Source organism: Opisthocomus hoazin, chromosome 3 (genome assembly GCF_030867145.1).
Source record: "Opisthocomus hoazin isolate bOpiHoa1 chromosome 3, bOpiHoa1.hap1, whole genome shotgun sequence".
Classification (NCBI taxonomy): Eukaryota; Metazoa; Chordata; class Aves; order Opisthocomiformes; family Opisthocomidae; genus Opisthocomus; species Opisthocomus hoazin.
The window spans coordinates 28,256,048-28,269,775 of record NC_134416.1 but is presented as its reverse complement, the minus strand read 5'-3'; the positions used below and the strand labels follow the sequence as shown (position 1 = coordinate 28,269,775).

General features: G+C 43.1%; 1 protein-coding gene across 1 annotated transcript in view; it reads left to right on the top strand.

The window, feature by feature from the left end:
- The window catches only part of LOC104337569 (neural-cadherin), a 61,679-nt gene that overhangs the window by 35,443 nt on the left and 12,508 nt on the right, over nucleotides 1-13,728 (top strand). Inside the window, exons 14-22 of the mRNA XM_075415838.1 lie at nucleotides 1,381-1,508; nucleotides 2,715-2,901; nucleotides 3,061-3,204; nucleotides 4,921-5,204; nucleotides 6,178-7,795; nucleotides 9,722-9,815; nucleotides 10,605-10,789; nucleotides 11,382-11,614; nucleotides 12,286-12,563. Of these exons, the coding sequence (XP_075271953.1) occupies nucleotides 1,381-1,508; nucleotides 2,715-2,901; nucleotides 3,061-3,204; nucleotides 4,921-5,204; nucleotides 6,178-7,795; nucleotides 9,722-9,815; nucleotides 10,605-10,789; nucleotides 11,382-11,614; nucleotides 12,286-12,563 (3,151 nt within the window). The remainder of the gene's footprint in view (nucleotides 1-1,380; nucleotides 1,509-2,714; nucleotides 2,902-3,060; nucleotides 3,205-4,920; nucleotides 5,205-6,177; nucleotides 7,796-9,721; nucleotides 9,816-10,604; nucleotides 10,790-11,381; nucleotides 11,615-12,285; nucleotides 12,564-13,728) is intronic.

The window sequence follows — 13,728 nt, the reverse complement described above, 5'->3', positions numbered from 1 at the left end:
TCACCACATCATAGAATCATAGAATCATAGGTTGGAAAAGACCTCTAAGATCATCAGGTCCAACCATCCGCCCAACAACATCATGCCTACTAAACCATATCCTGAAGTGCCACATCTACACGTTTTTTTTAACATCTCCAGGGATTGTGACTCCACCACTTCCCTGGGCAACCTATTCCAATGTCTGACCACTCTTTCAGTAAATTTTTCCTAATATCTAATCTAAACCTCCCCTGACGCAACTTGAGGCCATTGTCTCTCATCTTATTACTAGTTACCTTGGAGAACAGACCAACACCTGCCTCACTACAACCTCCTTTCAGGTAGTTGTAGAGAGTGATAAGGTCCCACCTCAGCCTTCTCTTCTCCAGGCTAAACAGCTGCAGTTCCTTCAGCCGCTTCTCATAAGACTTGTTCTCTAGACCCCTCACCAGCCTCGTTGCCTTTCTCTGGACACCCTCCAGCACCTCAATTCCTTCTTGTAGCGAGGGGCCCATAACTGAACACAGCACTTGAGGTGTGGCCTCACCAGTGCCGAGTACAGGGGCACGATCACCTCCTTACTCCTGCTGGCCACACTATTCCTGATACAAGCCAGAAGGCTGTTGGCCTTCTTGGCCACCTGGGCACACTGCTAGCTCATGTTCAGCCGGCTGTCGATTACACAGCATGGAGTGTGTCAGAACACAGCTAGTCCTTTGCTCTCCAGAAAGTCAGTCTCTCTCAGAGCAACAAAACGAGCACTGTTGTGCGGCCACATGATCCTGCTCACGAGAAGGGGGAATCCCATGGCTTAGAGCAGAGTGAAAGAGTGGGAAGATCAGCATGCTTCCTTTGGACATTGGCCAGTATTTAGATGAGGGGGGGCTAATGTGCAGCTCCATCCTAAATAATCATTAGGTCCAACAGCCTAACATAATTCTGGCTGTACTGCCCTGCAAAGGCCAGGAAAGGTTGTCTTACACACCTTCTTTGTGAGCTCTATTGACTCTGCAATCTTAATTTCCATTGTATGTTAATCAGCCCTTAACAAAATGCTGAAATTAACTACTGCTGTAGATACCCAGCTCTTTACAGACTGTGAATGAAAGGCCTCCTGGTCCTGGCATTCGTGGACTTAGTATTAGAAGATGACTGGTCAAATTGTTAGCTAGTGTCTTAGCTGAGATTAGGCCACTGTCTCCCAGAAACTGCTCGATGTCTATAAAATGCCTTCTGACAGCTGCCATGAAAATGGGAAGACCCAAAGCAGGATTGCTTCTTACTGTGAACAATGTAAGTTCTTTTTCCAAGCAAAATTACGATTGTGGGAAAAAATACAGTAAAAAAAAAGAAAAGCCTTCATTTTCTCACTGTGGTCCCCATCACTTCCTTTTGCAGACGTCAACGATAATGTTCCATTCTTCATGTCTTCTAACTACGAGGTGTCTGTAACAGAAGGAGCTGGTGTTGGGACATCTGTGGTTCAGGTGTTAGCTATGGACTTGGATTCTGGCCTACATGGAGAGGTTTGACCTGACATCCAATTCTTTTCCTCTCAATAGGCAAGTTTTGGTGTTGCAGTTAGTGAGAGTCCACAGACAGCAGATGACAGGGTAATGAGCCACAAACACTTCTTACAGCACTTGTCAAGCATGTCTAGCATATGCCTGATGTGCGTAATATGGGATGCAGGCAGAGAAGATACTGTTCACAGTCTTGGGATCCTGCATCATAGCGGCTCATGCTGATCCAGCAACCATGACAGAGCACTGCTGTGTGATTCTGAGGGTTGCTCCCACGACAAGACAAGTGTAGGTGGCTGCAGAATATGTTTCCAAACTCTCTCCCCTTCAGCTCATTATGTAATTGACCATCAGTGACTATGGTCAGTTAAATATGGCCATTTAAATATGGTCAATTAAGTAACATTTCATTTCACCCTCACTGGTCAAATGGTTGGTCAAACCAGCATTAGGCCATCATTGTCATAATGACCCAGTCCTAGGAAAAAGCAGTGTCATGAAGGCAACTGCTCATTTTCTGTGCATTTTCCTGAGCCTTTTCCGAAAATCCCACTAGCTCTTCTGGGAGGGGACTCTGGCTAGTAGAGATCTGCTGTTCTGTAACTTTCATTCTGCAACTTCTGAAGAGCAACCTGCGTGGTAGAACTGCCTGACAGTGCTCTGGGCATGAGTTGGAGGTGAGGGTGGAAATGTTTTTTTCACAGGAGGAAGCCAAACCTTTGTTAAAGGGAAAAATCTGGATAGCTTTCATCAGTGGAGGTTTTCATTTGTTCAGTCCTGTTATATGGGACCCAAACTCTCAGTTTGCCCCATTTTTTTTTTTGAGATCAGAAGCACAGTGGGTTGCTAGAAGCTGAGGAGACACCAGGAAAGATGTCATTCCATACTTTCTGTGTCCTGTTACTGATGATCTTTCTTAACTGCTCCTGCTGGCCACTGTTTGAGATTAGATATTGGGCTTGAAGGGCTTTGATAGGATTGGTACAGCTGTTCTTCTGTTTGAGAATTTGGGGGCAGGGGGTGGGGTGGGGGGTTTTTCAAAATGAGCAAAACACTACAAAAAATTCTGTCCAGATGAACTATCTGTCCTTAGAGTCTTGCTACTTTGCTGACAGCCCCAGGAGGGTACTGGGGAAGGAAGAGCTCACAGCACTTGAACATACAAATGAAAGTGGAAAATGCAACCTCTCTTAACTATTTCCTTTTTAGGTTCACTACTTAATATTGAAAGATGCTGGTGAGGATTACCGTTTTTTCACCATTGACCCTGAGAGAGGAATTATTTCCACTCATGCATCTTTTGACAGAGAGAAAAGAGCCTCTTACTTGATTGAAGTTCAGTCTCAAGACTCTTCAGAATCTGCTAGACCTGGTATTCACGGGCAGCCCAACACAGGTAAAACTAATAAAGAATTATATATTGGGTAAAAGATATCAAAGATGGGGTTCCTTAACTTTTTTGGACTTGAGGGAAGTTTGAGCTGTGTGGAATACAACAAGGTGTTCCACCTCTGCCATTTCTAGTCTGCATACTCCTCTTGCATCTCCTTCTTAGACACAGCCTACGTAAGGATTTTTGTCAGTGATGTGAATGACAACGCTCCGGCATTTCCTCGGTCAGTGTATGAGGTCAGTATAGATGAGGACAGGGATGTTGGAAGTCCTGTTGTGACAGCAACAGCAGATGATGAAGATGAAGGTGAGTAGACCTGCCCTGCTCATCTTTCTTTTTAAGTCTTCTTAGTATTACTCTGTGTTGTGTGTAGATCTGCTTCCTTCTTGGGCAAAAAAATCTCTGCATTCAGGAGATAATTAAGCATTTGTAAAGTGAGGAGACAAGTTTTGGGCATATGGCAGCATTTTCTTTTATTAGGTGCTCAGGCTCACGGTGCAAAGTTTAAGCCTAGCTGGCAATCTCTTTGGGGCAGAATGAAGTCATCTAGAGTCACAGCCTTGCTGTAACTTCACAAGAGGTAACGTGAAAACTCACCCCTGAGCATGTGCTTGCTTTGTGCTGACTCCTGTGCTTTCCAGAGCTGCCTGTGAGCCAGTTTTACTTGTTACTATTGCAAGAAAACCAAACCTGTATGCTTTTTGGTGAATTGATGTGTCTAATCTGCTTGTGGAAGAATTTGTCTAACAGTGGAAAATGTGGGATGACATGGCCAGAAATGAAGGAGAGAAGGCAGGAATAAGGCAGGAAAAAAAGGGAAAGCCAGACCTTCTTTTTGGGCTCACACTGTTACATCAGTTTTGATGGTGTGAAACTGCCCCTGGGGGCTGGTGAGACCAGATGTGCTGAGCCAGTCCAACAGCATGCACCACCAGTCCGTTCCATCTTTGCTTCCACCGGAGGTTTTTTTGCTCCTGTTATGAATTGGACCATCTCAGCTTGCTGGAGGAAAACAAACCCCTTGGTGAAAAAGAAAGCAAGCTGCTGCATTGGTGACAAATCAGCACCAGAGAAACATGTTGCTGGGAGCGGGTGGGAGCTGACCATTCCTTTAGGTGGGAGTGTTGTCATGCCTGTGCCCCTCAGTGCCTGTGATGGAGAAGAGGTCGCTTTAACCCGACTGCTGCACTTGAGAGGATTTGACAAAAGCAGCTAGCAACTGATGCTGAAAGACAGGCTGCAAAGGCAGCCCAGCTCTTCCAAGCACTAAACAATGTCGAGCACAGCCTTTTGACTTTCTTGCCATCCATGTTGCCCTAGTCTTTTCATCCACAGATGACTCACAATTTAAAATGTTGAATGTTCTTTGTACTCCTAGCAGTTCACCTGTTTAATTTGGGAAACAACTTTTTTGTCCTAGAATCGAATGTCATGTATTTTTTTTCCTTTTCAAATAAGTAAATATGAAGCACCACACAATTTTAATTTTTTTTATTCCTAAATGTTTTGCATCAATCAAATAACTGCTGCTGTACATGTGGAATGGTCTTCTCAGATGAATTCTTGCTCAAATTAGAGGTCTTCTGTTATATTTTAGCACCATCCTGTGGTTAAAAAAAAAAAGTCAAGGAATGTTGGTGTCTGAAATGGGATGTTTAGGAAACATTAAGAAAAAATAGCTTCTAGCATTTTAATAGCATGTTACTTTTTTATTATTGGCAGATAAATGCACAATAAATCAGAGGCACACAATTCCTTCATTATCAATAAACAGGTGCTTGTCTGTGACAGGAAATTATATTTGCTAATATACATGCAGACCCAACCTCCAATCTACCATACACAACCCCTTCAAATTATACACATGGATCATTCTGATTGTGGCTGTGTCTACGTTTTATCTCCCACAGATGCTGTAACAGTTTGGGCAAATATGGTTTCTCTTGGACACACGTCCACTGTGTGTACCTGTAATGAACATTTAGAGAGTGGACAGGCAATGCCGTTTGCTTTCTCTTGCAGGTGCAAATGCCAAACTAAGGTATCAGATCACATCAGGAAATGTGAAAGGAGTTTTCGATGTGGAACCTGAGGTTGGAACTGTCTTCATCGCTCAGCCTCTGGATTATGAACAAGAACAACGTTATGAGCTCCGGCTTATAGCTTCTGATGGAAAATGGGAAAACCACACTCTTATCATCATCAATGTCATCAATAAGAATGATGAAGCACCAGTCTTCACTCAGAGCGAATATCAGGGCAGCGTCTTGGAGGAGCTCACAGATCTGCCTGTACTGGTCCTAAAGGTAAAACAGTTTGCACAAAGCAGGGCAAACCCTGACTTTTTGTTCAGCTCAATCCCATCCATTCACACAAATCCAAAAAGACAGTTTCGTTAGGGTGGGTGAGCCCTGGTATGAAGATTTAGCTAGCAATTTTCTGTAAAGAAGAGAATAAAGAAAGCCCGGTTGAATTTGCATGACGGACTTGCTCCCTTAACCAGCATAAATAATGGTTGGACTCGATGATCTTAAGGGTCTTTTCCAACCTAAATGATTCCATGATTCTATGATTCTAAGTGTTGAAAAATGTGGTGGCTTTCCCTTACAAAGCAGAGTTAGCATATTTTGAGTAACTGTATAAGCATAGTGTTGCTGGCGCATGTACCTCATGCATTTAAGTCACAGACTCTTTGGCTACATTTATCCTACCAAATAAACATTCCCAGGGATTGTTCTTTGAACTCGATCGTCTTCATTATTTTGTTGTTAGAGCAGTCCCTGGCACAAGGACTGCTTGGCTGGCCCAACTAGAAGTCTCCCAAACAATCCCTGGATGCAAATTAGGAGCTGGGATTTTTCTCTGGCCTGTGCTGATAATCAGCTAGAATGTACGGTCACCCTGGTTTTGCAGCGTTCTGTTCGCTCGGAAAGAAACATCTCCTGTTTGCCTATGTATTCCGACGAGTTTCGTAGAAATGTTTGCTCAGCAGATCTGTTATTACTTCCACTTGGTTCTTCCTGAAGTTATTTTCTCTTTCTAAAATATACTGGGAAGCAGAATATATTAGTCTGTCTAAATGAGATCTGTTTGTTTCTCTAGACTGTGCATGATGCTTATTGAAAGAATACTTGACCTGAATGATTCAAGCCAACAGGTGTTTGCTGTTAAAATGCATGCTACTTATTTAGCCTGCACAATAGTGACTGCTATCAATAAAAGAACAGTGATTTCCCCTTTTCTTTTACATAAACATTTACCTGCTGTGGCTTGTTCCAGGTTTCTGCAGCAGACCCCGACCAAGCGGCTGATCAAAGTGCCATTAACTATTCCCTGCATGGACAGGGGGCCGGCAGTGAATTCAGCATCAATGAGAACACAGGCGAGATCAGCGCAGACAAAAGGTTAGACCGTGAGAAGCGATCAACGTGGTGCTTTCTTGTTCTTGCAACGGATGAGAGTGGAGAGGGACTGACTGGCTTTGCAGATGTGATCATAGAAGTGAGGGATGTGAACGACAATGCACCCATTTTCCTCTGCGTGCTGGATGGCTGTTTCATGGGTCACGTCCCTGAGGATTCTCCGGCAGACACTCCTGTCATGGAAATGACAGCAGTGGACCTTGATGACCCAAAGGCTGGTACAAATGCTGTGCTAACATACAGCATCATTCAGAATGTCCAAAATGAAATTAATCTGAACTTGTTCTCAATTGACTCAGTTAGCGGCACCATCTATACAGTGCTCGGGTCCCTGGATCGGGAGAAGGAAGACAGGTATCTAGTAGTGGTTGAGGCCAGAGATGGAGCAGGACTCACTGGGACAGGCACCGCCACTATTTTGGTGACCGATGTAAACGATCATGCTCCAGTCTTCCTGCAAAGGATCTACACTGCATTTGTCTCTGAGAATGCGAGTATTAACACTGAGGTGGCAGAGGTGTCTGCTGTGGACAGAGATGAGGGAGAAAATGCCATGGTGACATTCAGCATCCTTGATGGGGACGACGACCGCAAATTCTCCATAGAGACAGATGAAGTCAACAACTGTGGGTTTATCCGGCTACGAAAGCGGATTGACTTTGAGAAGCCGCACGAAAGAGTGTTCAATTTGACTGTGAAAGCTGAAGACATGGACTTCTTCAACATCGCTCACTGTGTAATCTATGTGGAGGATGCCAATGACCATGCTCCAGTCTTCTACCCCCAGTTTTATGAAGTGGATGCACTGGGGGAAGACATGCCAGTTGGCACGAAACTTGTTCAGGTTTCTGCCGTTGACTTGGATTCTGGTCTGAACGGAAGGTTTTCCTTCCACCTGCTAAATAAGTCTGACCCAGGTGGTCAGTTCTCTGTGGCTAGTGATGGGTGGGTGATGGTTGCAGGACTGCTGGATCATGAGACAGTGACAAAGTACCAGCTCATTGTCATTGCCACTGACATGGGGCAGCCCCCTCTGACTGGCAGTGCCACTGTTTTAGTGACTCTGCAGGACATAAATGACAACGGGCCAGAGTTTGAGGCTCATTATAACCCAGTGGTGTGGGAAAACACAGCTTCTCCACAGGTCGTCCAAATGAACGAGACCTCTGCTTTGCTGTATGCTAAGGACCGCGACACTGCTGCTCACGGAGCACCTTTCTCCTTTCGCCTTCTCAGTGACTTTGATAGTCTGACTAATTTCAACTTGCAGGATTTCCACAATGGAAGTGCCTTGCTCACCGCACTGCGTACCTTTGACAGAGAAGTGCACAAGGTGTTCTACCTGCCCATCCTGATCACGGACAGCGGGATTCCACCAATGAGCTCCACCAACACACTGACCGTGAATATCGGGGACCAAAATGACCACCCGCATTCCGCTGGCTACATGGAATGTCTCATTTACAGCTATGATGGTAAATCACTCCCTGATGCTTGCTTTCAAGTGTGACAGTAAGGCCAAAGGAGCAGCTGTGAGACTCACAAGAGGACTTTGTCCTGTGCCACATAAACTATGATCTTAGTAGAGGTGCTACTTAGTTTGCTAAGAACCCCCAGAGAGCAGTACGTGCAAGGGGCACAGGACTCCGGGCCACTTGGCTTGTGGAAGAAACTGAGCCAGCCTTGAAGTGAGAGCACAGCTGGCTGCTATTCTATGTATGTTTCTGTCGAACTTGAGTAATGGTCCCTTGTTTTCAGATGCAGTTTTCCAGCAGTATTAACATTTCGGGGGGGGAAAATTCACTGAATTAATGATGTTGCTGAGAAGTGATGAGTCTGAATGTTGAGAACCTTTTTCCTCCTCCAGACGGAATTCAGTTTTAGTGAATACTCTTAAGCCGAACTCATGTGTAAACTGCCTGAAATATTCATATAAGCCTTCAGCTGACAACTGCTGTTATGGGGGAATCTTCTGTGAATGTTAGCTTCAGGCAGTGTGAGAGAAGCCACCTTTCCCTTCTTGCTTGGACGATTAGCTGGTGGTTCTCTTGTGATCCAGCATCCCCACACAATAAGCCTAACAGCAAAATAAACCACACGGGTAAAAAATATTTTGGGATGCCTGCATCCATGTAGGCTCACATCATTCCTTCCTCTTCTACTCTGCTGTGTATCCTGTGGTTTGATAGCACTTTAGATAGAGTATCTGTTGTGGGCACACTAGAAACTACTTCTGTGTAGATGCTGTTGGCCATTTATTTGTATTGAAACGTTGGTCTGCCTGTTGCGTGCTCACTCTCAAGTTCAGCTGATTGTAAAGTTGAAACCAAGTCTGGTTGCTATTTGCTGAGAAACTCCGCTTCCAGCCTAAGTACCAGATCATTTCATTAAGCCTGAATTCTCACTTAGTTGCCTCTTTGAAAGTTAAACTCATCTGTACTGTTAGTTTCTGGGAGGGACTATTCAAGTCTTCCAATCTTTGGTTATTTAAAATATTAAGGAGAGATAGAATCAGAAGGCTACTATCATGTTGTATGCTACATTCATATAATGTGGGAGTCAAACACCAGGGCATCCTGTATACTGTCTCCTGTAAAATATCCAGTGAATGTTGCCACAGCTGCAGGAAAGGTACAGTTTTCTCTCCTTTTTTGCACGCAGCTCCTCAGCTGTTAGGGTTACTGCTGTTCCCTTTCACAAGGTGAAGTCCTATATTTTTAACTTTTCTTCGTGTATCCTGGATTCTTTATTCATTAGATATATGAATTCAGATACCTGTGGATCTTTCCTTCAGAAATGGCTTTTGTAAAACAAAAAAGTACTAATTTGTGAGCCTTGCTGAGAGGATGCAAAACTAGCAGAATACATGCTGCTTTCCATCGCCTTCCAAAGTCTCACCATCTATTCAAAATGAGCCTGGTTACTGTATTTTGGACATACTCTCTATTTTGCTGTAATTTTGTCCGAATTGCTACTGGGTTTTTCCCTTTATAACCCAGTCAGCATTTTGGTTGTTTATCCTGCCAAACTCCAATCCTTGTCTAAACCCCTCTGTAAGTTGGTTGGATACTGCAGCCAAATAGGGAAAATGAGTAATTCTGATGTTGTTTCTGAATATCTCTTAAATCTTCCCCCAGAGTTGCCTTGTCTTTTTTTCCTTCTCATCTGCTTTTCAGTGCAGCCACCTGTTGAATTAAATCTATGTAGCCTTATAGCAAACTCCCAATAAGCAGGATGCCATGTGGTATTTGCAAACTAGTGCACATCTTCTCTAGGGAACCATCACAACTAGTTTTGTAGATGTTTTAGACTTAAGACAAACCAGTAAAACTTGAATGGCCAACCTGTTTGTGTATGTGTGAGAGGTCTGGCCGTGCCGCTTACATGCTATGTTGTTTTAGGTATCCTCCCTGCAACCGTACTGGGCCAGGTCCCTGCCCCTGATGATGATGATTGGGATCGCAAAATCTACCAATTTGAAGGGAAAACATCAAGGTATGTGGACAGAAAAATGGGAGTTGGGTGAAATGTATGGAAAACTTACCTACGCACAAAAACACAAAAAGTATTTAAACTGCCTTTTTTTGAAAAGAAGTATGCAAAAGCATTTTGTTGGTTAGATGCTTGTGTGTACCTCTCCAACAGCCCTTCTGAGTGTAGTGTGAAGCTGCAGAAAATAATGCTGTATGCCAAACAGTTCCGCTTCCCATTGCCTGATGGGCTAGAACGCCACTCCAAATTCTTGTTCACAGTCTTGCCCATAATTGGTACCAGTGTGCCGCTACAGAAAAAATACGCATTAATTTCCATCCTCCTTCCTCCATGCTCCTGGGGAGTCGGTGTTTCCATGTCACCACTGGTTCTAAGACCTTACTTCTATTGGATGTGTTCACACCAAAGTGTCTTGATTGTAACTGAGGTTGAGATGTACATGTGCCATTTGGAGGTTTTGACAGAGCTGTCACTCTCAGTGAATATATCTAAACTAGGAGCTTGGATTGTTTCCAAAGTTATGGTTACAGTAGCTTGAGTCTTCCTACACAGTTCCTACGGCATAGAAGCAGGAAGGAACCTTCTTGATATACCAGTGAAGAGTCATTAGGAGCCAACAGAAGGCAATGTAAAGAAGTTCTGTTCTGCCCTGTCCCTTCATAAGGGAAAATATCTGCTTTCCTTGATAGCTTTCTAAAAATAAAGTCCATCAGAAAAAACAGCAGCGATGACAATTGCTACTTAGCTTTTGAACTTCTCATAGCTTGTTCCTTGGCTTAACTCTCATTACAGGTACTTTATCCTTAATGATAACTCAGGTTTGCTGACTGTTAAAGAAGGAACCCCACCAGGAACATACAACATAAGAGTCAGAGTCATTGATGGAGTCTGGCCAGATGTTGTCTCAACCGTAAAAGTTATAGTGAGGGAAATCAAAGATGATGCCCTCCGTAATGCTGGTTCTATACGAATAAAAGGTAAGCAATGTGATGAAGTATGTTAGGATCATAATACTGAAATCTACCTCTTTACTGTTGCTGCTGTGTTACTTAGAATCCTAATGCTCTTAAACATGAGATAAGAGTTAATAGTTTCCTAGGTATGGGTTTGAAAATGCATCTTTGTTTGCATGGTCCTCTGACACTGTATGTGAAGGTGCATCTACAGAGAAAAAAGACAGCAAGAAATGCTTGTCTGATGCAGAAGAGAAAAAACAGAGATTTCTACACCAACTTTTTAACAAAGCAGCAATTTATATTTCAGAAAGAACTTTATTTGAACAAGTGTCTGCCTGAAGTTCACCAAATTGTTTCAGTCTTTGTTGAGGAGTAAAATCTTCTTAAACATGTTTCTGATTTAAAAGAATGAATAAAAGAGTCAAAAAGCTTGAGAACACAAACACCGAGCAGAAGCCAGCATGAAAAATTTCAGAGCCTGAAAATGAAAATGCTCCTGAATTTGCAGTGGAGTGTGTCTTCTGCAACCTTACTATTATTCTGTGATGCTCCTCTCTTATTGCTACAACAGCTGCAAGATATGTGTTTGTCAGGTTTTTATCTTTTATTACAGATATCACTCCGGAGGAGTTCATATCTCAATCCCCTGAAAAACAGAGTAAATACTACCAGATGAAGAAGCTGCTTTCAGAAATTATATCAGTCCAACTCGAAAACGTTCACATTTTCAGTGTATTAAATAGCGCAAGTCAAACCCAAGGTGTTGATGTTTGGTTTGCAGTTTATGGTCCATCCTATTATAAAGCAGAAAAACTTAATGGCAATGTAGCAGCCTCCAGAGTGTGGGTAAGTACCCATACTATGTATGAAACCGCAGCATCTTCTCATTGTGTCTATTCAGATGATATCCATTGCCTAGTGAATGCGCGTATTTAGAATGACTGAGGAAGTAATGTGTGAGAAAAATGGATAATTTTAATCAATAAAGTCAAACAGTCCTTTAGCACTTACATTAAAAGTTTCAAATATAAATGTTTTACAAACCACCCTATAAATACATATTTATACACAGAGGCTGAAATAATAGTTATGTTTAGCATCAGTGTTGCAGTATGAACCAGAAATACCAGAAAAGGTATTTCTTCATTGCCCAATGCCTGGTCACCCTTCCCAATATTTCTAAGACAGAAGTCCAAATTAAAAATACAAATCAGATGCTATGTAAATAATCCATGACAACCATCAGAGATTAAAATGTATCCACTCAGCTTATGATGAATATGACAATATTTTTGTCTTCTAAGTGCGCAACTCCCACTATAATTGACTTATACCAAGGCTTTGGCCTTAACAGATGCCAGGCTGAGCTGCCCTTGACTGGATGGAGTGAGGTAGGTGTTGGAACGAAGCAGCATAGCAACCAGTTTTGAGAATAAATAAGACTTGGGCTTTTCACGGCTGTTGTTGTGAGCTTCCTCTCTGTGGAAAAGTTAGATGAATGCAATTGTTCTCCACAGCTGGAAAATAACTTGGATATAAATATCACCCAGATTGGCATTGATGAATGCGTGACTGCAAACTGCACTCATAGCAGCGGATGCATCAGCAAGCATGAACAGAGTCATGCGCCAACAATAACCACGGCTGGAAGTGTTTCACTGGTGTCTGTGACAGTCCGGAGTCGTGCCCTCTGCGGCTGTGCAGCTCGGGAGAGTCCTCATCTCTCCTGCTCCTCATACCAGACAAACCCTTGTCTCAATGGAGGCACGTGTGTGGATGCCGATTTGGGCTACAGGTTTGTAAAGCTTTGTTTGGTGTGCAAGCAAAATGCTTCTAGCTCGGTCCATAAGGAGGAGGACTGGAAGCTTGGGGAGGTGTCCCTGCGTGTCTCCTTGCTGTGGCAGGTCTGAGTTTTGTTATACTTCCTGCACAGGTCTTGCAAACAAACCTCTATTTTCAGGTAGATACCTAGGTTCATCACAGTCTACAGGAAAACCACAGGAAGTTTGCAGGCTGTATCAGTTCCTTTAATGTCATCCTGCAAAATGCTATTGTTTTGTGCAACCTACCTTAATGCTGTTAAACATTTAAATCATGTCAGTTATGTCACCCAATAACCTCCTTCCCAGATTCCTTGCCTCATTTTTTCTCCGAGAATGACACCTCATAGACAAGATAGTATGAAGGTGTAAAAAATGATGGGACTGAGTAGTTGAGAATGAGCCTGGTTCCCTTCCAGAAAGCAAGCCTTGAGCATGTTTGCTTAAAAATGGTCATCCCGACATAGGAAAGCAGAAACAACTAGCCAGCCTCTTCTAAGAACCCTTGATAGAGGTCGTAGGACTCAGAATGTAGCTGCAGAAGCCCTGGTCATAGTAAAGATCTGTGTCTGAGATTGCTGCTCAGATGTAATCAACCAGGGAAGTTTTTCTGCCCAGAAACTCGTGGTAGGCTCTGCCATCTATCATTTGCTCAGCTCTCAGGCTTCTTTACTTGTGCTCCATTTTCAGTGTTTTTTTCAAGTGATCTTTTTCTGCAGCCTACCCCTGTCACTCTGCTCTCAGTAGGTACTAGCAATCTATGGGAAGTAGAAACTAAGAAATAGGGGCCCAGCTGTTCTCCCTCCCTGTCCTCCTGCCCATTTCTGTTGCTCCTTTAGTTTCCCCTTTACAGTTCTTGTTATTGTCATGCTGTGATTACTCTTTTCTACAGAATGCCCAGAGTATTAAGGAACCACAAACATCTGGTTTTGATAGTGTAAAGGAATAAGCCAATAAGTAGTTTGCAAGAAGAGTGAAGTTATCAAGGTCTATGACTGTCATCCCTTTTCATGCTTTTTCTGGGTGGTATTACCTTCCCTCACCCTTCCTTTGCTTTCCCTGTCAACATTATAAAGTCTTTAAACAAACTGATAACTAAGCCTAATAAAAGTGGCTTTCTTATGTTTGCTGAAGAGATTA